Source organism: Rhipicephalus sanguineus, chromosome 10 (genome assembly GCF_013339695.2).
Source record: "Rhipicephalus sanguineus isolate Rsan-2018 chromosome 10, BIME_Rsan_1.4, whole genome shotgun sequence".
Taxonomy (NCBI): domain Eukaryota; kingdom Metazoa; phylum Arthropoda; class Arachnida; order Ixodida; family Ixodidae; genus Rhipicephalus; species Rhipicephalus sanguineus.
The window spans coordinates 27642863-27667722 of NC_051185.1; the positions used below are offsets into that span (position 1 = coordinate 27642863).

General features: G+C 46.5%; 1 protein-coding gene across 2 annotated transcripts in view; it reads right to left on the minus strand.

The window, feature by feature from the left end:
- LOC119407301 (protein grainyhead) overlaps positions 1-11557 on the minus strand; it is a 160895-nt gene extending 149338 nt beyond the window's left edge. The window contains exon 1 of one of the 2 annotated variants that reach the window (XM_037674205.2): positions 11324-11557. In XM_037674205.2, coding sequence (XP_037530133.1) covers positions 11324-11442 — 119 coding nt within the window. In that variant the 5' untranslated portion in view covers positions 11443-11557. The remainder of the gene's footprint in view (positions 1-11323) is intronic. The other variant, XM_037674206.2, reaches the window with a different exon arrangement.
- Between the last annotated feature and the right edge of the window lie 13303 nt (positions 11558-24860).

The window sequence follows — 24860 nt, forward strand, 5'->3', positions numbered from 1 at the left end:
GTGTGTCCGTTATGTCCTTATTAACTTTTATCACGGTTATTGTATTATTATCTTTGTTTATGTATTTATTGCTGTTTTTTATAGCTTTGTTGTTGGAGTTGCTTCCTACTGGTTTTTTTAATTGTTTCTTCTTGCCATATTAACACGCTTTTTTTTTAATACACTCATTTTTCATCGTGGGTCCCCTTACAATCTGTAATATGACTCCTTGTATATTGCGTATCGCTACTTCGCTTATAATAAACTTGAGACGGAACTGCATTCTTCAGAGGAAACCTAGTTTGATTACATTTGATGAGTCAATTGTAAGTTATGTAACTATTCTAATTATCAAAGGACCCCATTTAAGGGTCGTCTAACTGCGCTATTTTCAGCAACATACTAATGCATATCACGATTATACGATGCATATCATGTGCGCCAAGGAGAACATATCTGATGTTATCTGTATGCTTTTTATTTAGGTTTGGAAATTATGAGAGTCGAAGAACTGAAAAAGGGTTAAAAAAAGAAAGCAGCGACAAGTTTTCTCTTCGTTTCTTTTTTTCGTCGCCGTACCATCTGAAATTCAACGCTTGCTTTAGAAAAAAAAAAACGAAAAGCAAAACTGACCAACCAAAGAAGGAACCAGAGGAAGCGCAAGAATCCAGGCCAGCAAAGAAATACGGAATAAACCAAAGAAACAAACGAAACAAAACAAGAAACGATTAAGTTTTACTGCTATAGACTCTTAAATGAGACCGTACACAAACTGCATTCGCGTTGATCGTGGTTCTGTCTTTCTCAGAACAATAAAGCCTTTATATCTTCTTCTTGTTATTCTTGTTTTTTTGTGTGTGTTTTTTTTTTTTCAAATTGTGAGCCAATTCGTAAATGATGCCGCAAAGACAGCGTTCTTTCTGCAACATCAAAAAATATATATGTATAAATATACGGATGGCATCTACAAACGAAAAACTTGGCTCGAGCAAGCCGCAGGCTTGAGACCATTAAGAAAATGACTGAAGAATGCAAAAAATAAAGTGAGGAAATTTTAAACGATGCGATTTAATCTTCATCTCTCAACCCACACATTTCTGCGAGCCAAACAAACGGCACACAGAGACAAGACACCATTAAAAAAAAAAAACGCCCCTTCTTTGCATGGGCACTCAATCAACAAAACTCGCGCGCACAGGTAATTTTCCCTGCCTATGCCTCGCGTCCAAAAAAGCCGGTGACCTGTTGCGAGCGGCGGCTGCGGAGACCATTGCCTACGTCATCAAGCGCACGTGGCTTCTCTCTCCCTTGCCTTCTCTCCACGTCAGAGAACGAGAAGGAAAGCGTCAAGCTCAGGCGCTGACCTTTCATGCGCTCTTTCCTCCTCTCCCCTCTGTACATCTCCTCCTCTCAAGGCGCGCATGTTTGCGGCCAATTATCTATCCTTTCGACAGCGTTCGTTCGACGTATACCTCTTTTTCTGAGTGTCTTTTTGTTGTTGTTTTGTTTTTTTCCTCAGTGTGTACCGTGGTTGTGTGTTTCGCTGCCCGGTCGTTCTGCTAGCTGATGGAGGAAGTAATTTTCTTTTCGGAGAGAAAAGAAAACAAAAAGAATGTAAATTGTTCCTGCGAAACAAGGCGCCGAATTACTGTTTGTATTCGATGAAGCGAAATAAACACACTGCGACGTCACGTTTCTTTCTTTCTTTCTTTCTTTCTTTCTTTCTTTCTTTCTTTCTTTCTTTCTTTCTTTCTTTCTTTCTTTCTTTCTTTCTTTCTTTCTTTCTACTTTCTACTTCATTATCACTCCCTGCATTCAGCACATATTGCTAGACAAACGTGCCCTCCTACTTCATCGGTCCAGACGAAATGCTCGATGTCGTCTGCTATACGGTCCCTTACCTTTCTTTCGAACAAGTCAGTGCAGTACAGCGCAACCTATAGATAATTACTCTTGCGCTAAAGGACTATGACGCTATAGTTCACGCATACTCAGATGACGTCAGGAGATGCCAAGATGACCTCCCCGAATTCTGTGTGTTTCGAGGGAAGCAAGCACTTCGTCTTCGTCAGTCCAGACGAAATGCTCAGATTCTTCTGGTCTCGCATACGGTTCCGTCTTTTGTTTTGGCTAAATCAGTTCGGTATGGCTAATAGATAAATCATGTGATCAAAAAATAAGGCAGAAAAATATACAGACAAATGGACTATTGCGCTGTGTTTAACTCTTGCTGGACGAGCTCAGAAGATACCGAGATCAATTCCTAAACTCTGCCGCGTTTATACGAACGTTAGGAACGGTGTCACAGCTCAAGCTGTTCATCTGAAAAGGGTACTCACACAATTTTTTTTTTTTTTTGCGTCAAATGGAAGGCCAAGTCCTCAAGAGCGTAGAAAGTGTACTGGTAAGCATGCGTGCACCTTTAAAAAGTAATTACAATATGTTTTTAAAAGTCAGTTTCGGTTCCTACTGTACCCTGACGTCACAACACTGTATGAACTTCACGCGTAAGATATCGTGACGTTTGCACGGCCGCTCCGCACCGGGGCTCTCTTGGTGACGCATAAGCGGCCATTTTGGAAGTTTTGGTACCTGGCGTCATCACAACAAGCCAGACTGGTGCGTGAAGTCACCAGAATTGACACTTTACCCTGACGTCACGATAGTGTTGATGCCAGTAGGTGCGCTGCTTACATGTAGTATGCTGTTTGTATATTTGCTTTCAATGTTGTAGATTTTCCCACCCTGCAGTGTAACAGCCAGAAAGGAGTCGCAATATTGAAAATAAGTAAAATAATTTTAAAAATCGGCTTTAATATCAAACATATATTAGCGTTTACTGAGCTTCACACTTGCTCTCAGCCGTCTCCGTATACAGATTTATACGGCAGAGTAAAGTCAACTTCGAAAATTGCTGCCAGTAGCCCTTGGAGATACACCATTCTGTCAGTGTATCAAGTGATTGCCCTCCTCACGTGTCTATAGGTAATAAACCTGTCGCAATGGTGCACCGTTTTAATGAGTGCGCGAGCAGTTGCTCAACACTCCCTCTGTATCTCTCTCTCTCTTTCTTTCCCTCTCTCTCTCGTATGTTGCATATTCAGAGCAAACTGCGCGGTGACGTTATGGGAGCCACGCCACGTCGACTCGTTTGCAAAACGTTCGTGTAAACTGGAGCGACGTAACTCGGTCGCGCTGTCAGAATCGGGGTGGTTGTTAGCGTCCCCTCGCGTCTGATTTCGAGGGCAACGGGGTAGTTCGCGTGCGGCGCGCTATATTTTATTTATTTATTTATTCATTTAGAAATACTGCAGGCCCCATTCGGGCTCAGGAAGAGTGGGTACGTAAATGTGAATGACAATACTAGAAATAGAAAATACGAAAATACAATACAAAACTACGAAAATTCGCAATTTTTATGCGGAACATAATAATATATAGCATCATCTTAAAAATCAAGAGAAATGTTATTCGCGATAGGGGAACGAGTACGTTGTACACCGAGTACGTTTTGTAAGATGGCATAATCGTTTTGTGATGTTTCAGTGATTTTGGTGAAAACAGCCTAAGGAGTCTTGTAGAAATACACGTTTGAAAATTTAAAAAATTAAGAGCTGTTTAAGCTTCAGCACTGCGATTGACTGCTTTCAATATTAAGTATTCACTGTGAGGCAGGCGCGTAGCCAGGATTTTTTTTCGGGGGGGGGGGGGGGGGCCAAGGCCTAATTGTTCGAAAGAAAGTATTTCCATGGCAAATATAAAACAAAAGTTGCCCGGGAAAATAGAAGGCCGGACGAATTTCGGGGGGGGGGGGGGCACCCCCCCCCTTGCCTACGTGCCTGCTGTGAGGCTTTTGCGTAAATTCGAGTGCTGTGATGTGATGTCTTTGTATTCGCGTCTTTCCTGAAGTGCCAGACGCGTCGTGAACGCTTCTGCAGATGAGTGGCCCGTCTGTAATAAAAAGTTTTTAACTAAAACTATGATGGCGTTGAAGATGGAGTGATTTCTTTCTTTATTATAATAACACAAAACTTTGTACTAAGTCAAGTGCAGTCCGAGCTAAAATTTGGTGGATGAATTGCCAGTAGCACATCGGCAATTTAAGAGGAAAATCGGGGTTATGCAACACGCTTTTGTTTATTTGTATTCTTTATTATGCGTGCGCCCACACGTTTGCACAAAATCCAGTATTTGGGGCAGAAAAAGGACATCCTGTAAATATTTCTTTTTGAGTTAGCTTTATTGACACCGTCGTGATACACGTTTCATATAAACCATGAGACGTCCAAGATTGTCGATGTGATGATGATATCGTTGATGCTAGAAATAGGATGCGCGCACCTAATAACACGACGGCCCAAGAATCGGGCGGTTGCAATAAAGATTCAGACAATATCAGGAACGAAGCAATCAGGAAACACCAATACTGTGTAATTGTGTAGTCCGGCATGGACTTTTTAATATTGTGCAGGTGACGGCTTTGACCTTGTAAAAATAACGTAACATTATTTAATAATCTTGGTTTAGGGCGTTTATTCTAATATTGCCTGTTTGGTCGGCAGGTCCTGTGTTCTTAAACCAACTGTCAGAGTTCCCTGTCTTGAGTTATTTTTGAAATTAAATTTTTGAATTGAAATTAAATTAACTCAAAGGTAAAGAATCTTGAATCGGCGATTCAAACGGCCTTTCATGTATGCATTGCCTTTCTTTCTTTCTTTCTTTCTTTCTTTCTTTCTTTCTTTCTTTCTTTCTTTCTTTCTTTCTTTCTTTCTTTCTTTCTTTCTTTCTTTCTTTCTTTCTTTCTTTCTTTCTTTCTTTCTTTCTTTCTTAATTCACTATATTATTGTGACAAAGGTTATGCTATCGTACTCTACACCGTTATGACGTTACAGTTATTCAGTTCGATTCAGAGGCAAGTGAATAAGATGAGCGCATGGACAAAACGTTCTCGCGGGAAGCTAACAAATTGACTTGTTTGATTAAGCAGCTGTGGAGTTCACAAAATACATTAAGCACGTACGGCGCAAACACTGTTTCATCGAACGCCTGTCGCAGCGCGCTCGTTTGCTAAAAATAAATAATAATGTACATGCGACGTGGTATCGGCCTGGCGCGTCGTGCACCGACGCTCGCCGCTCCCGACAGAGGCGCTGTTGCCAGCGCCCGCTTCGCCACTTACAGCGGCGCCATTCTCTCTTTATTCCTGTTTCTTTTTTGTCTTCTAAGTTTCTTTTTCTTTTTTGTTGTTGCATCGCGGGGCGCCTTGAACGAGCGCCGCCTCCCACCGCCGGCGGCCAGGTAATTCCAGGTGCCGGCAAGGAGGTTGGCGCCATTTTGAACGCGCCGACCCTCTCCACGGTCGCCATCTTGGCCGGACGCCGTCTGCTCGCATGCCGACGAACAGACGACCAGCAGGCGTCTGTTTTTTTCCGCACTGTCGTCTGCTTCCTCGCGTCGTCTGCTAGCAAGTCGCCTGTTTCTTCCGGCTCTCAGAGCGGAAGTCTGAAACAGAAATCTAACACCACGCCGTGTACACAAACGTACACAATTCGTTTTTCCACTACGAAGTCTCTCCTTTGTGTATCGGAAGCGTAGTAGGATGTACAATCGCGAGAAATATAAAAGGGAAAACTGAAATTTCCTATAAATGGTCACAGGGGCTAAACGCAGTTGCAGAAGACAAAAGTGTTCATAACACTAAATCTTCGATCGTTATAGGGCATCTCTTACAAGTCAATACGTCACTTCGTATCCGCACATCACGAGTAATCGTTGCTTAAACGCAAATTCTGTGTTCCCTTTCATATTAATCACGACTGTACATGTTTCGTGGTTCAGGAGCCGCCTGTTGTCTTTTCATGTTATTGTGTTCTCACTGTACACTAATGCTTCGAGACGTGGAATCTTCCTGAAGCGAAGCGTAATCATTAAAGCGTACAGCCGTTAACTTGAATGTCTATTTCCTCAACGAAAGCTTCGCAGCTTCAAGTCTTAACTACGGTTACAGGCTCTGCGTACGCAGTACAAAAATAGCATGTTTATCTCTGGACATCCGGGTATAATTTCTTTTTAGCGCGCTTCACGATTGTGTATGGCGGCCAACAGCAGCGAGGTATTGTAAGGTGATTTGGCGCGCTGGCCAATTATTCGGTGTATAAGCCGTTGCGGGAGACTTCCTTTTTCGCCACTGTATATTTTATTTAACGCGCTTATATATTAGCAATTGTGACCGGTTAAGAGGGTCAGCACGTGCTCATGAGAAGACATGGAACAACTTGTGCAGACGACATTTTGAAGTCGTCTGCTAACGATGTTGGATTTTTACGTCGTCTGCAACGGTGTAGACGACGTCTTTGTAGCGTCGTGTAGAAGCAAGTTCGACGTTACGTCGTCTGCTCAAATGCAGATGTCGCGAAATAAATAAATAAAGGCAGAGTAGACGTGTACATCAAAAACAGTGAGCTCCATGATGTCATTGGCTTAATATCCGTCACATGACTGCTGCTTCTGAAGTATGGACTAAAACCACAAAAACTTGATTCGCTGGGGGACGTGAACCATAGCCGTGTGTATAGTCCGCAGTTTCGTATGTATTACGGCAAAATTGTAGGCCTAATAGCTTACGAAATGGATACTTGATGTCGTTGAACAAACTTCACGACTTGAATAGAGTTTAAACTAGATCTTATCGAGACAGCAGGCGCATTTATGGAGAAGAAAACAAAGCCGTATAAAAATGCGCCTCCGTGGCCTTACACAGCGTCTTGGATGAATTAAAATAGAGTCATGGTACGCCCATTTTCCCCTCACAAATCGTTCGATTTTGATGTCTGATATAAAGCCAAGGCTGCAAAAGATTTCCGCGGCAAAACGAAAACACCCCTCGCTGTTACGTTTCTTCAAACTCGCGACCGTGAAGGAAAAAGAACACCTAATAAAGCGTTGTGAAAAGCTAACGGTTCTTTTTTGTTTAAAACTTCGATGTCGAGTAGCAGACGACCATAGCAGACGACAACGAGAGCTGCCTTCGCCATGGAATCACGTCTGTTTGTGTTTTCTCAGGACAGTGACTGACCACCTGCGTGCACGGCCGTCACGTGTCCTCTTCGTTTATTTTATCCTTCTTTTCATTCTTTCTTGGCACAACACCTTCGGAGGACGCGGGTTTATCGGATGAGCGAATCAGCTTCCAAAATGCAGGCGGAGTCAGCGTCGAGAAGGAAGAGTAGCGCCAGAAAAGCAAAGCAAAAAAGAAATATGCCAGTGAGGCCATGAAGAGGCGGCCAATTTCTGTACGGCGCAGTAAGCGGCGTCGTCTGCTCTCGACGCTGACGTCATCCCTCCACCCGCGCGCGCCGCCATATTTCTTACAGCTCTCGCGCCTTGTGGAAACGTCACCGCTCGGTCGGTTCTTGCTCGAGAGAGGTCGAATCTCGAGTTGCCGCAGTCGGATAAGCGTAAAAATAAATAAAAGAGACAGTAAAGGAAAGAAACGCAAGGTACTGCGGCGCGAGAAATGGTTACTTCTGCCAGCGCATGTATAAACAACATTGCGTGACGCTTGCGTATAAATATCGCTAGCGCTTGGCGCGCTTGGAACAAGCGATGCGGAACACTGAAAACACAGCGAGTAGTTTCCTTCTTTCTTATCTCGCTCGCTCGCGCATTCGCACGCGTTTGATGCCTTTACGCGTGGGACAGTGGCACGCGTGAAGCATCTCGCCGAAATAAACGGAAATGACATCATCTTGGAGGCTCGAAGGTTTTTGATACTTCACACCCTCCGCATGAGCACGAACCAAAGAGTAAAAGACTGCCAGCAGTTTCATTTTTGTTTTCTCGCTAGCTTTCCCGTCATATTTATAGGTCCTCACTTCCTGACGATTATTAGCTCGCACGCAGGTCTCGCGGAATCTCGCGAAGGTTTGAGGACACCGCACATTTTCGGTTTCGCGTCGCCATCTTCTGAAAGATAACCTTCGCCACGAATGACGGGGGGGCTGTGAGGTTTGGAAGGGACGACTGCAAAGTAATGATCGGTAGCCGCTGGAGTGAAATGAAAGGACACTTCACGCGTTCCTGATGGCGAAGACGGGAGGAGGGGGGGGGGGCTGCTTTGATGATAGCCACATCCGGCTGCCTACGAGGAAGGAACTCAAAGAAATAAACAAAGACGGCATTTTGAATATAAACGAACGACGAATAAAAATAGAAAAGCTTTTAGAAGCGAGAATCGATTAAAGGTGGCTGCCGCGTGCATCCGTGAAGTTTTTTTTCTATCGTTCAGACAGGTAGAATTAGAGAGTGAGGGAGTGTATCTACGGGAGTGGGACAGAGCTTTTGTCGAGGTCTTCAGAGTAAACAGTTTTTGCCTATATTTTTTTTTACGTTCCCAGCAGGGCTTTCTATTGTAGGCGAAGTGTACGTATGCGGAAAAAGAGAAAACAGATAAACGTGCAGCGGCGGCGAGGCGAAAGAGACGCGTCATCACCTTCGCGTACGAAAAAGGCGCGTGGACGTGAGCACAAAAGGCGAAGGAGAGGGGCCGCTGGTCAAGCCCGAATGGCGCTGTTCCTCGTACTACGTGTATACAATGGGTTCGACGAACCAAGAGCTATCCTGCAGGTATACAAAAGCCTTTTTGAGGCGCCTGCATCCTCAACCCTCCCCCCCCCCCCCCCCCCCCCCCCCCCCCCCCCCGTTTTACTCCTCCCCCACCCTCGTCGCCAAAACCCCGCACTACCGCCTCCCCCACAAGCAAACTTCATCCTTCTTCTGAACTGACTGTCTCTGACTAGAGCACTACGAGGGGGTCGCGAGCACGGTGTTGTTGGCTCCCGGTCGCGGATCGCTAGACCCTTCTGCGGAATTTTCGTCCTATCTGTGAAGGCGCCGAGAACCCTCCGGAGAATGTCCGCTTCGTGCGTAAAAGCAGCGACTCGGGACGTTTCGGATGTTGCCGATTTCGCTCTCTTTGCCGAAGGAAGGAGTGTACTGACAGGAGCGAGATAAAGCTGATCCGTGCTCCATAGAAGTATGGCGCCTACATAGTAGAAGGGCTGCAGAGGTACGTCTTTCCTCACCTTGATCACACCTCTTAGTTACCGGGCAATTTTCGTCCTAGAAACGATTAACCACCTGGGTTCTTACGTGGGCTAGTTGGTTCGTGAACAGGGTGGCAGACTAGCGCAAAAAAAAAAAACAAAGAAAAAACGGGCAGTGAACACCCAGGACACTGCACTGTTACAGGATTACCCGCTGTTACAGAAAGACGACGATCACTATACTAACGTGACGTTTCGGCTATGCCCATTCGATCTCCGCGATGACAGGAAAATGAAACTCTGAACGTTTCTGAACCTTTCCGTTGATCTTTAACTGTCACTGTCGATTCTACGACTCGTTCGTGCAAGTATTTCACTGCGACATTTCGGCACGCCTATTTGCTCTCCGCGATGATAGAAGTGCATAGTGCTCAGAGGATTACTGCGCCTTCTCTTTGTCAGGGATCTTTGTCAAGCTGTTTTTACTCCCATATGCCTCACACATCTATGTAGACATGTCAACACGTCAAACAACCATGTAAACATGGTCGTTTGAAATAAGGAAACTAAACTAACTAAACTTTTCCAAAATACGACCGCGGCTAATGCTTAGCAGAAGTACCATGCACACGTTCATCCGAAAGTGGCTTCGATGACGCGACCGTTTCGGCTACATCTTCTCCGCTCTCCGCGATGACAGAAGTGCACTGTACACTGAGAAAGATACTGCGCACCTTCCTTGTTTCTAGAGAACCACTCCGCTCGTTCCTGCATGAAGAGGCTGCGATGCGACGTTTCGGCTACGCTGTTTCGCTCTCCACCCGTCCAGTTCCTGCTTCCCGACACCTGACAAGCGTAGTCGAGAGCTCAACGACCCCCCGAGAAACGAGGTTTCAGAGTTCCCTACAGTTAGCGTTTGAATATAAAGCGAAACCCAAACCTGCCTGCAACTAATCTGCACATAGTTTCAGTTTAAAAGTGGTCCGTATAGTACGTCTCAAATGTGACAGTTCGCGATGGTCCATATAATATGTCTCAACCATGACAGTTCGCGATTCGCATACAGACGTACAAAGACAATAGGTCGGACGCTTTGAACCGTTCTGCAGGCCAAGACTTAACGCTAACACGGTTTTGAGACTACCGACTGTGGACGCACAGGAAAACAGAACTTGAAACTAAAAGGACCAACGAAACGCTGTTACACCGAACTGTAAACATGAACAACGAAAGATCTTACACGACGAAGCGAACATCTCTTAACTACACACATCACACCACATCACAAACACTTAACGTCAATCAAGGTTATAGAAGCACGGAAATCGCGTAACAGCTGTTGCAAAAGCGCGCGGAAACGCGAACACGTTGCACGCTCCCGATATTTCAATATCGACTACGACGTGGCTCCAGCAGCCAATCACAAAGCCGTACGCGCTTTTTTATAAAGGAGGTCGTTAGGCCGAACCACGGAGGAGATCGTATCGTCCGGTAAACGGAGCATCGTCTGCATGCGACCGCGCAAGGGTCTAGCGCCTAGCTCTGCCAGGCAATTTGCACACAAGGGCTTCGGGGAGACGCTCTGTAACACGCAGGCGCAACTCTCTCAAGGCTTGCGAGAAAAAACACAGATGCGATCTTTATGCCTACTACGCCTCGCCACTTCCACGAAGCGAGCGAGCGACACGAAATACCTTGCTCTGCGCGCCCGAGCGAGGCCTTCTTTTGCTTTTTTCGTTGTGGTATTATCCCCTTAGCAGACGACGTGCCGCGGCTGATCCTTCTAGAACTCTAATGACGTAGCAGAAGACATTTTCTGTTTCCCCCAGCAGACGACTCGCGTTCGGAAACACGAAAGCACGGCACACAAAGTTCGTGTAAGACGCCTTCACGGCTCGAAGTCACGATCGAGAGCGACGCGCGTCCACGTCATCATCAAGCAGGGACGGAGAACAAAGCGAGAGAAAAAGAGAAGTCGCCGCCATCGCCGTTGGAATAAGGCGACGACGTGTCATAATCCCAGGGGCGACGTCGTCTTCCTCGTCCCCGGGTTGCCCCCGAAGTCGTCGGTGAGGTCGATGCCGGACGTGCCCGTACCACGACGTTCCAGAAGGTGTCGCCGAAGGTGACGAAGACGGGACACAGCTTGGCGCGCCTTGATTTTAGCGGTGCGGCGCGGCGCGCGCGAGAAGAACAGGATGGTATACACCCACACAGGTTGCACAAGGAACACGCACATTTTGGTAGAAGACAATAAGTGGACCGTACATGAAGGAGAGAGCACGGGTGCAGCAACCCACCTGTGGGCACCGCGAGCGGCGGCTGTCGGTGTTGCTGACGGCCCGACCCGGTCCTCGCTCGTCGGTTGTTCAGGGCTACCGGCTAAACCCGAAAAACCAGTCTCCTGCTCGTCCGCCATGGCTGCCAACCTGTTTGGCGGGCTTCTCTCGGCAGCGCCGTCAGCGAGCCATGCGGCCGTTACGCCTGGCCTGCCGCCGATGCCGGCTGGTGCAGCGCCGGTGTGTTGGCGGCGCAGGTGGGAGAGACCAGGGTACCTTCTCGCCCCCAATCGCGAGTTTCTTCTTCCCCCCGCCGACGCCACCGAGCGGAGCGACACCTGACGGCGCCATCTTGGCCGCGGGGGGAGAAGACAGGTGCATGCGCGCCACTACACCACCTAGAGCCGCGCCGTGGTGCGTGAGGCAGGTATCCGAGAGGGCGAGGACGCGAGGAGTTCTTCTCCTCCTCTGCGGTTCTCCGTTCCGTGATGCTGGTGGGGGAGGACGTATGGATAAGGAGTGGAGGAGGGAGACACTGAAGAGGAGAAACGCCGGCAGTGCCTTTGTTGCTCTTCGGTTTTGGTTCGGTCGTTCGAAGCTCGCGGACAAGGCCTCTTCGGCTCTTGCATGCGAGGGACAGTTCAGCGATGCCGTCAGAGGCATGGCTGGCGCACGCTGCGAGGGATTGACCGCCGGTGTGCGCCGATTGTTCGCGTGCATGACAGGACAGGACGTGGGGGAGGGCATTTGTTTTCGTTCGAGGCGCTTTGTGGTATTGGACAATTCCGGAACTGGACTGCTCTGGGAGATACACAGAGTGGTGCTATACGATTTGAGTATAATATAGTCTAACGCTGCTGGGTTTGCACTGATTGTGGATGAACGTGCACTGATTGTAGATGTGAGGCAGCCGTTGTGGGGAGGGGCTGGGGGGAGGGGCACGCTTGTTATCCTCTTGACATTTGTGCGGCTATCCCGGAATTGGACTTGTCCCTCCCTGAAGGTGCCACAGCAACACGTTTCCTCCGTTATATGTCTCACAGGCTCTCTATATAGGAAGCGACTTTCATTAATTCTATACATATATACGAAATGTTGCGGTGATGGCGCTGTCTAAAATTAAAAAAAAAAAAGAGCACGCCCGTGAAAAAGAAACGCATCGTGAGCTGATGTCGTGTATCGTGACAAGATTTTGCTTCTGAATATCAGCCGCGTTGCTTTGCTGTACGACCGCTGATTCGCAATATCAGAAGAACAGAAGAAAACGCGGACGTTCGGAGAGATGAAACGCTTCCCGCTGGTATATAGTTACATCCTCAACCATGACCGACTAGCCACATGCAGCCGACAGATCTAAAGCTAAAGTATAGTGAACAGCAGCTAAAGAAGCCAACCCTATTTTGACATTGAAACATCCTCACCTTTTTACGTGCTAGCAAAATAAGCGATCCGGCGAAGCAGTTGACAGAAGGTCTAAACAGTGGCACCAATGCGTACGTTTGCTAAGCGTCCAGAAGACGCCTATGAAACGTATAATTCTTCCTCGTTTATAATACAGAGATGATTTTACAAAAGACTCATGGGCGCCGCCACCTTGTTCTGTTAAACGAAGGTTTCCTTTTTTCTCTCTCACTCTTTTTTTTGTATATCGAGACGTGCGTGGATAACGTGAAGCGTCAACTGCATCAACCGAACCGTTGTCATTCAATGCGCCTGCCGTAGCACTGTTTGTTTAGTTTTTAAAGATGCAAAACGGCAAGACTACAGCCCAATATGGCGACACCGAAACCCACCCGTAAAATAGTCTACACGCACGTACGGGGACGGGGGAATAATCGCCAGCCCAGGAACGATTCCATCGCGCCGAGCTATCAGGATGTTGATATCTCATCTTTTTTCCGTATGCGTACTCGGAGGATCGAGGAAGTGCATCTCCGAGGACTCCGCTTTATAAGCACCTGGAAGCGGACACACTGGTAATGGGTTTCTGATCTGGTTCACGGCCGCCTATGCAAGTGGCCACGTCCGAGGAAATGACGTCGTTCGCCGATTATTTTCTCAAACGACGCATGCGCTGTGGCTGCTGCGAGTGTTATTTCGAACGTTTCGGCTGGGGTCCGGTCGTCATCAAATATGAAGGCCGGACCCCGGCCGAAACGTCGACAATAAGAACTTCTCCTGTAGCTGTTTTCCAACAGCATCTCCTTCAGTATTATATGTACAATATGTAACGCAGGATACATGACGAATGTACGAAGCTCCATCCGCACCGTTCTCGTGTGGTTCTTCACACGCGCACGTGCGTACACATTCGCACGCACACACGCACACGTAATATATATATATATATATATATATATATATATATATATATATATATATATATATATATATATAGACAGAGACTCGGCGTCTCCGACTCATCATGAAGCGCACGGCCTGGCTCCGTAGATATCATCTGGGGGAGAGAAGGCATTATATATACGAAGACAGCTTCCACAGATGTGATATATACCTCTTTTTAAAATAGTGGCTTTGGTTTTCTTTCTTTTTTCCCTGGTTGAAAAAGGTGGGGGGAGGACCGGTTTTTGATTGGGTCTCTTTGTTGGTCACCGTGTTGACCGCCCTTTGCCTTTTTAAGGTCACGTTTATCTTGACCACACGTGGATGTTCTTTCGTGGGGTGACTCGTTATATATAGGCCTGGAATACGTATACGCGTATATGTAGACTTCTATTCGACGTTTGTGTGTATACGTTCGCCAGACTGCGAAGCGACGTCGTGAGTCCGTTGACACTGCTGCGACGCAGGATACAAAAATAAATAAATAAAGCACAGAAAGAAGGAAAAAAAAAGAAATAAAAATAATATGTATACATTTGACACTGACAGCGGAATTTCAACGAAACGAGCTCTTTAACGCTCTCGCGTTGAAATGTAATTTGTAGCCTCATTGATTTACACCCCTCAGGCGAAGGTGTAAATTAGCAAAATTAGGGTGTTTTAATGGTGTTTTTTAAACGCCAACTTGTGAGAATAAGGGTTTAAGAAAGGTGCCTCCAGAGATGCTGGTAATGCGAACACTCGTACTACACCTTTAAAGCTGTAAGACAAATTTAGTGCGTGTTTCTGATTTGAAAATTGACAAAAGCTATTATACTTGTAATCACTGGTTAGTCTTAAAATTCTATGTTTTGTAAATAATGAAGCAGTGTGTGTTTTATGTGATACACACTGAACTTCTGACACAACCTTATTGAACACCAGCAAGTAATGACGCCAAAGAAGGTATAGGGAACGTTCATTGTACTATTTTGAGCGCATTGTAGTAATTGCGATGTATAGATGTGAAGAAAGTAAACTGGACACACACAAAAAAAAGAGAGAGAACTTGCAGCCGGCAGGGACCGAACCTGCAACCTTAGGATCCGAAGGCTGCAGATTCAGTCCGTGCCGGCGGTGAGTTGTCTTTTTCTCCGCTTCACTTTCTTCACATCTAGATATATGCCAATTACTACAATACTACAATACTACAATACTACAATTAACGTCTGCTATACATTCCTTGGCCTCGTCATCTGCTGGTTTTCATTAAGGTTATGTCAAGCAAAGAAATGAGCCCTCGAAATTCTCTTCTTTCAAACATCTGAACGTTTGTGTATAATGTATATATACATTCACTAGACTGTGAAGCGACGTCGTGAGTCCGTTGACACTGCTTTGGTATACGAGATCGCCGCTGCTGCGACGGCCGGAGCGAGTGGTATAAAAGTAAAGAAAGAAAGAAGAAAGAAAGAAAGAAAGAAAGAAAGAAAGAAAGAAAGAAAGAAAGAAAGAAAGAAAGAAAGAAAGAAAGAAAGAAAGAAAGAAAGAAAGAAAGAAAGAAAGAAAGAAAGATGTAGCCAAAGGACGAAGAACAAGAAGAAGGGCGGTAATACGACCGTGGCGAGAGAAAATGTCGCGACGGCGTCGACCTTGGGCGGTTGCGGGCGGCATTTACGTAGAAATCGCGTATGCAAAGGCCTCTCTCGGGTGCACGCCCTGTTTAAAGAGGTCCCCTCTCGCGTCACTGCCAACCGGCACCGTTCGCGCTGCAGTGACTGCAGGCTATTAAAACACTGTGTGACTTGCGAATGTTTAGAATGACGCTCGTATATTCGGTTTGAGGTTCAGCGCAATGCAATTACGACTCACGCAGGATTCACACTATAGCGAAGGTACGAGGGCCACGGCGCAACTATAACAACTGCTATAGTTTATTGTATTGACGGCTTTCCGTCGGCCTGTGTCGTTTCATTGCGCTTAACCTGAGCTTATGCAGCACCAACTGTATAGCCCACCTAGCAGCCTGTTTTGTTCAAATCGTATACGTCCTTATACGGTCAGTGCGTGGAAAAGAGAGCTTATCAGTTGGATTCCTTGCTTCGGCAAGCAAGGAATATAATAGATTCATAAGATGGTGTTTAACTTCTTCTTTGAGGGGAATAAATATTGTGACCTAGAAGTGCACCGTTTTTTCCCTAGGCGCGCTCAAAATTCAGAAATCGCGAATTTGGCGGAAAGATGTCTTTTGCGGCCAAAATTTGTATTTTTTTTTTCAGGCGAACAAAATTTTTTTCGCAAAACTAACTTCGAAACCGCTGTTCTGGGTGTAATGCCTAGACTTACAGCAAGTTTCATCAAAATCAGGAATGGTGACCGGGACCTCGTGTTCGATCTTATCTGGACACACCCAGCTATCAGTTGGATTCCTTTCATGGATCCACACCATGGATCCATGGATCCATACCAACTGGCCCAGCTATCTACGCTTCTGGATTCCTTTAAGGCGGAAGCCTTAGATGTCTCACCAAACGTAAAAATTGACCATCGGCGTCTTCGAGATTTGGCGAGACTTGACGATATTGTTGTTCTTCCCTTTTGTCTCTCGTTTTTATTTCGCGCTGTTCATTTTTATATGCATCCATACCAACTATCCCAGCTTTCCAAACTCTTTTTGAAGTTCGCGAGAGACCGGCGTCGGCTTCAGCACGAGTAGTATGCAAAAAAGTCATCACGACTCGCCAAAATTCGTGACGTTATCATGGTGTTACATAACGTGACGTCACGTGATGACGTCTTAGGACGAACTCGTCGGTTGGTCAAAAGTGGGCCGATCCCGGAGGCATGTGAGGTGCAGAAAGCTTGCAATGTCTCCGATCCCGGAGGCAGTGCAAAACAACGCTATAGGTGCAGAGAGCTTTCGGAGGGGTGCGGGGGAGGATCACTACTACATCGACTGAGAAGGAAAAAGAGGTAGATGGTTTTCGCCTTTGAGTCATCTTAGGCCAATGCATAAGGTACCCTATTAGCTTTATTCTTTTTGTGTGCCCACTGCCTAGACATGGTCTAGAGAGTTCACGGAGATAAAACAGCAAACGTAGAAACAGTTATGAACAGTTTTCGTTTTCAGGAACATTCTACTAAGCGTAACAACTGTTCTCGAGAACACGGGGCCGAGGCTCTCTCTACACACGAACGATTAGTATAGGTGCGACAGACCCGTCATATATATGAAGAGAGAGAGGGAGAGAGGGAACCACTGGTGGCGTGAAATGCGCATTAGTCGTGCATGGAACAACATCGGGAGAAGCACGGCAGCGAGCCGGGCGTTATTATAAGGTCGTCGGAGATTTAGCGTGGTCGACTTCCGTCTACAAGATGCGTGGACCGCGCCCTTCAGTGTTCTTGAATCGGTCGGCCCCCAAGAGCAACAACGAAACAAGCAAGCAAACAAACAGGAAAAGAAAAGAAAAACGAGAATTGATCGATACAACTATATACTAAGAACGAACGGTCGTGCCGACGACCTTCGCTGCTGCCTATGCTGCCCCTGCACCGGGTTTGCCCCGATCACGGCGTGCACCACCTCCTCTCCACCTCTCCCTCCCTCTCTGTCTACACTCTCGCCAGTACCGTGCAGCACAAGGCGTAGAGTGGCGAGTCGATTTGTATAACGACTCTACGATGTAACGTCGTTCCCTGTGCATGCTTTTAGTGGCCTCATCATCTGTTGGATTTACTTGGATAGGAGGACAACTTTCGGGTGCTGAAATGGACTACTTTCTTCTCGTAACGAAGCGACTGTGCCGAGTCATGTAGGTTTGGAACCTTTAGGGATATATATTCCTAAAGGCATACCCCAAGAATATCTCAATGTGGACGTGATACATAGGTAAAGAGTATATGCTTCTAAAGAAAAAAAAAAAGTTTATTAGTCGACGTTTCGGTCGGGGTCCGAAACGTCCAGTAATAAACGGAAAGAAGAGAAATAAATGTAGAAATAGCGAGAAAGAAACGGAAAGAAGCACATAAAGGAATACAAGAAACAGACAGAAAGTATATATATAAATATATATATATATATATATAGGCAGAGTTCAACCAGAAAACACAAAAAGTTACTACTTGAGTGCACTTGAACAACTGCAGCCTACAACAATACAGCCTACTTCAGTGATCGCAGATAACTTCCGTACTGCCAGAAATCACTGAGGTGTTCGTTTATGGTTTTCCTTCGACGCCGATCGCATGCGTGAGGTCGAATCAGTCTACAACTTGGAGCACATGGACACTGGTATGGCAATGACAGCTTAAGCTTCATATAAGTACAATGCTGGTGCCCGAAACAAAGTATACGGTACGTTAAGACAGGTGGATCAGCTGCGCATGCTTGGGCCCCAGAAGCGAGGACAATGGCCCCCATGCCTCCCGTATGTACAGGTAACGAAACTCGCTTGAATCAGAAGCCATTGTCGTGCCCTCGTAATAGTGCATGTCTCAATGGACACGATACGTCGTTTTGCGCATGTTACGTCAACGGATACAATGCTTTTCCTCAGGTCAGGCCGTCGCGTTGGTAACCACATAACCATTTATATATGTCTCCCTGCTCTCTACAATGGCCATTAACCAGGGACGTAGCCAGACGCTTCTATTCTTTTTTTGTGGAGGCGGGAGGGGGAAGGGGTGTGTCTATACCCCTTCTATGTATGTCCGTGCATGCGTTTATATATGTGTGGTTGTACTTTCTTTACATTTATTTACGCAGCTCTGTTAGGGCTATAGCAGGAGTGGGGAGTTACACAGTAGTACAGGATGCAAAAACACAAGTGTAAGCAGCACGGAAGCAAGAAGCTAACGAGCAAAAAACAATCAGTGGCATTTTATATACATTTTGTATGTGCATGTGTATACATGAACATACAAAATGTAGAGGAGTTATCGCTTTACATATAAGCCAGTTTTAGTATAGCGGAAAACAGCAAACGCAAGGGTTTAGCGTTAGCGTTAGCGTTGCGCGCTCCTAACTGCGCATGAGCAGAACGTAAACGTAGCCCGAGCTCTAACGTACGAACGCTATTTCTGGAATATAGCGTTCAACGCTAACGCACGCAAGAGATCCCGTACGTAGGGCAAGATGGCGGTGCCTGTTGAAGCGAGAGCCGTCCACTTCGAATCTTTGTAGCCGTCGTCCTGCATTATTAAACTTATTCATTCCCTAATAATGTTCGTGTTTGATTTAGATTTGAGTAATGAGGCTTCGCCAACCGTGTACCGCCGATAAAATAGCTCCGTTTTTGAGATACAAAGTGGATTTGCGCTGCAGAAGGCTTAGCAAGATTTGTTGGCAAGGTTCGCTTATGTTTTCTGTAGCAGCGTAGAGATGGCGACGCTGTCTTTAGTCGCCTCTTTCCAAGATACGGCCACAAGTGAAGCAGATACATGTCAGGCGTCGTTAAGTGAAGCAGATACATGTCAGGCGTCGTTTCCCTTCATGCCTTTCGCGGCAGTGCATGAATGTGACGCGTGATGCGTCCCAGCTTAAAAAGGCCAAGTAATAGGGGTGTTGAAGAATTTTCAAACGCGGCATGTCGACAGAAACCAGTGTGTCAGAACTCAACACTTCTGCAAACGCGACATGGAGACGCAACAGTCGTGACTTTGGATCAGCTCGACTTGGTGGCGCTTTTGTGGATTCTACGGTGCATTTAGTGTTTTTATGTCTAGATGGCGCCGTATGTGCTTGCGTTAGCGTTAGCGGGAATGCCTTCCGCTGTACTAAAAGACCACCATTTGGCACGCAGCGCGTTCTGTTTTAGCGTTAGCGTTGAGACGCACGCTAACGCTAACGTAAGCGTTTCCCGCTATACTAAAACTCGCTATAGTCTGAGATATCCATAGATACGTCTGTACAATAGCTAACGCTGTACATAAAGTATGCCTATGTGCAGTACAGTTAATAATAATATTTGGGGTTTAACGTCCCAAAACCACGATATGATTATGAAGGACGCCGTAGTGGAGGGCTCCGGAAGTTTCGACCACCTGGGGTTCTTTAACGTGCACCTAAATCTAAGTACACGGGCCTATAGCATTTTCGCCTCCATCGAAAATGCGGCCGCTGCGGCCGGGATTCGATCCCGCTACCTGCGGGTCAGTAGTGGGGCGCCATAACCACTAGACCACCGTGGCGGGGCGTACAGCTACGTGACTGTCGCGCGCAAAACAGGTATATCAGTCGGAAGGAGAAGGACATAAACTGTGTTGCTAGTAGCGCCAGTGTGTGTACGTCTCTTCTTTCGTCTGTGTCCTTTTGTGCGCTCAGCTCCAGTACAGTTGTACACGACAGCTATCGCTATAGATATACATCATATACGGTCTCGTATATGTATGCAGATGAATTTGTACACAGTGTTGTCGATCTACATAATGTCTCATTGCACACGTATCTGAATTTCTACAACAGCTAGCGCTGTACTTAATGTCTGTTTGTATATAGAGCTACATTTCTACAGCAGCTATTGGTGTACATAAATTACCGCTGTATACTCTATACGTAGGGGCATTAGCCCAACATCTGTCGCTGTACACAAAGCCTGTATAAGTATAGATACATGGCAATCGCTGTATAACAATGTTACTGTCTCATATAAACGCGGACCGTCTGCTAAGTTTCATCGAGCACAGCAGCCTGAACCCCATTGAGAAACACCTTCGCATCGCTTCGACCTCCCTTATACTCTGCCCTATACCATGGGCTCTGCCTATAATACTCTTTCACAAAGCATATGGGAAGAGGCAGTGCGCGGTTATTAGGCGTTACGCGCGCCACACGTATGGCGACGCGGCTGTTGTTTTTTTCTATACTTCCAAAGCCTCCGTTGCCCGCTTGCATGCGCAGCCCTCGCCTTGTAGCATGCGTGCACGTATACATACGACGGCGGCGTAGAGAGAGATTAACTAAGGGCCAACGCCCAGATCAGCCGCCGCAATGGGAGGGGAGGCCGCGATTCGGCCCGGCCCCGGCCGCGGCCGGCCTGCGTTGTTGCCCCGAGGGTTGCCAGGCTGCAATCACTGCCGCCTTGCCTCGCCTCTCGTCGCATGCAGTCAGCCGAGTTGGGCAATGCCCAAGGAAAAAAAGCGCGCGTGCGTGTTATGAGTCTAAGCCCTTATAAACACCGGCCACTCTGATCGGGCGTATGTATGTATGTACGGGTGTACACAACGCGCGTGCGTGCCTCTGATTTCGCCTTATGTGTCGAGTGCGCGGGCTGTCGCAGGGTGTGCATGAGAAGATTCAGCAGAATCCATTTGTATACGCGTGTAACCGTATACATAAACGAAATATTCCGCATCATTAAAGACCTTATCTCGTTCAGAGGTCCTCGTATAACTATGGAGTTCCGGCACTCTGTATATCGTGTGACCAATCTGCACGATCAAATTCGATCGCTTGTTATATTCCCTATATACGTGCTGATTGGACCGGTCATTACAGCCTCTATATGACGACATACAAGCGATGATTCACCCATGGTGGCTAGCTATCTTCCATATATATAAAAGCAACGAACGTGGTGGTTAAGGGGGCGTAGTACACAGAAACAGCAGCCTGTTTTTATACTTGTATAAGTACATTTTCTGTGGGTCTGTTCTCGGATCCTGCAAAACTATATTGCTCGTGTATTTGAACTACTTTTTTATTTTCTTTGTTTTTGGTATTTAGAAAAATCTTCTCCCCCCTTATGTTAAGCCCCTAAGGGGCCCTTAAGGGTAAAATAAATGATGAATGATGATGATGAGTATAAGGCCCTCAGTAACAACTACAAGCCAGGCAGCTCACCGACATTGGAACGATTCTGGTCCAACGTCGCCATCAACTCTAGTTCAATGTTGGAGAATCCCGATAGCACAACTTTCACTGCCATCGGCCTGAAGTGCCCTAGCCAACATTGGGTGGACGTTGGCTAATGAATCAGTGGGCCGACGTTGGCTGTCCAGCATCGGGTCGATATAAGCCGGCCGATGTTGGCGTGATGTCGGCCCCGCCGATATCTGGACACATCCTGCGCGAACGTTTCTAGCCTTGATAATGGTGTTTCGGCGGTGGTGGTTTACCGCGTGCGATAAATAGTGATACCGTACCGTCATACTCGGCGGATAGCCATTTCGGTCGGTGACATATTGCGAGACTTGCTCGATGAGTGTATAGCAACTTTGTGAGACTGGCTGATACAGGTCTCCTTACCTTATTATATGCTCATATCCGAGCGACGTCTCACGGATGTCTCTCTCTCTTTCTCGGTCTATATATATATATATATATATATATATATATATATATATATATATATATAGAGAGAGAGAGAGAGAGAGAGAGAGAGAGAGAGAGAGTATTGAAGTAGCCTTCTATGTTATCTGCACACTCACACAGACTGCTCGGGGGCTTGAACATCATTCTTACGAAACTAGGGGACTATTTTTACTATGCATTGTCTGTCAGATAGGGAATTCGGAGCTCGTAGCGGCCATCATGCGTGACGCCAACCTCTCCCACACACACATTTAACATAAGAACAAAACGACATGTGTTGAAACACACAATATCTAACCATCGTTGGAAGTCAGCGCCGTGGAGTGTCTTCCCAGTGCTTTGCGATGTGCTCTTTCTTTTAGCTCTACGTATTATACCAGCATGCCCAAGCCCCCTTTCATCGTGATCTGGTTACGTTATTTGATAATGACCAATTCAAGCATTGCAATATAACTAAAGAAAGGAACAGTCTAACAGTTTAAAAAAACGAAAGCAACACAGAAAACACACATAGGCTGTAAGTTTCCCGGATCGTTAGTGGGTTCCAGAACATGCTTTCACAAAAAAAATTCAATTATTAACGATCCCCCAACCAATGGGGTTACGTGGTGTTCTCGATATGTCGTTAAACGCACTCACTACATATAGCTAATCTTTCGTTATCTCCGGGTTGGTTGTGATAGAGCGCTGCGGTTCTCGAAGGCCATGCACTTGCACGTTGTTAATCACACCTGTTGAGTCCGGGCACGCCTGGATATCGTTCATAGAATAGACAGCTATACTGAGTGGCGTTGCGTAATGGCGAGAAAAGAAAGAAGAAAAGAAAGAAATGAGTTTTATCTGCGTTTAGCGGTGTCAACGAATGCAGGCAACGCCCTTCGTGTAAAGTTGGCGTTACACGTGCTCGCTAACTGCGGTTAAGCGGTACCTCATTTACTACGGTCTGTGTGCCACAACTATAACCGCAGTCAATCGGAAAGCCTAACTATATATGCATATACAGTGTGTCCTAGCTAACGTGCACTGAACGTTTTAACAAGTTCATCATGTCCTACACTTACAGAAACGTCTTAGTATATATAGAATTATTCGTACGATAACATTTCATCCAATGCTGTCGCTGTTTGTAACATTAGCGAAGCCGGTTAGCCAACGGGAACGCGTATTCACGAAATAAAGGCTGTGCAAATTCGGCCCCAATGATAATAAAACGGAGTTACAGCACACAGAACACACACATGTACATATACACTAGCAGTCTATAAGACGTCTTCCCAGGATTAGCAATAGACTGTGAAGATTACCATATAATGTACAGACAATGTCCTCAAGACGTTTTTGCAAGATCTTCAGAAGGATTTGTACCTGACATTGCGCAGTTTTGTCGGGTGTCAAGACGTCCGTTACAGCCGTTTCGAACGTCTCAAAAAAAAAAAAAAAAAAAAAACAGCGTTTTGAAGACAATGTCTTCTTAAGCCAATTGCATTTATATTCTGCATATTGAAGTACGTTGATGCCTAAAATAGACTGAATTCTATTTACTATGAGTAGAGGCTTTCCTGTTACTGATACAGCTACCATATTGAGTTGTGTACTACTGTATTCTGTTCTATCCGGCTCTGGCCGGATCCGTGTCATGAGCGTGATGTCCTCAAGCTTCTCGTGAATACATCTGCTAGAGGGGTCTGGACATGAGAATGCAAAGAGCCTTTGTCTATTCGAGTTAATTCTCATAATTAACACCTTGTTGGGGTTTGCGTTGGCTATACACGTGTCTTCTAACTACGTGAGACTATACATCGACCACACATTGTTAACGCCGCGCTGGCGATCGCACGCATCGCTTATAGCGCGAGACAGACGGTATGATTTTCCATGCGATGCGACGTCCGACACGGCGGTGGGGAAACCGGAATGTGACCTTTCACAGCATCGGACAGCCACCATTCCCTCTCCCCCACCGCCGTGTCAGCCGTCGCATCGCATAGAAAATCGTACCGTCTGTCTCGCCCTTATACACCTTTTCACAGGAGCACCCTCGCACCCATGCTCGCACCTGTGCGCTGCAGGGGTCGAGGGTATGTTTTCAGTGTTGCCATCGCGCTTTGGGCTGCGCATGTTGTATCTGTACGCTTGGTACGCTTGGATGTTGTGTGTGAATTAGGCCCTTCTTTGCGATAAAAAGCGATTGTCATGGCCGGAAATGGTGCGTATTCAAAGAACCGATCGTCTGGCCATCACTGTGTCGTGCACGGGTGCACGAACAATCAGCGGAAAAGGAACATTTTAGGCGTGATTGTGTGCCCGCAGCACAGCACGCCGCGCGAGGATTGCAAGTGTGACATGTTCTCGCTGTATCACTTTCCGTCGTCGCCGGAATTGCAGAAGAAATGGGTGGCGTCGGTAAATCGGAAAAACTTCCGTGCTTTGGGCTGCGCCAGTACTGTGTGTGTGTTGCTTCGGTACGCGTTTGTGTGACTGTGTTATGCGCCTGTGTCCGATACGAAGTGACTACCACGGCAGAAAATTTACTGCATTCGCATAGCAAGTCATCTGGTCATCACTGTGTCGTGTACGGGTGAACGAACAAGCAGCGGAAGAGAAATATTTAAGGTGCAATCGTGTGTCCGCAATGCATGTATACGCCACGCGATGAGTGCAAGCGTGGCATGTTCGCGCTGCATCGTTTTCCTTCGTCGCCTAAATTGCGGCAGCAGTGGGCGGCTTCACTAAATAGTAAGAACTTGCGCGTGTCGCCCTGGTCACGCCTCTGTTCCCGGTATTTCGTTGGCGGCAAGAAAAACGACGAGAACAACGTTCCCAAGCAGCATCCTAGATAGGAAAGAAAGGTACGCAAGCCACTGATGACTCACCTACTCGTGAGAATGTTGCGGATTCACACTTCATATCGTCCATAACACA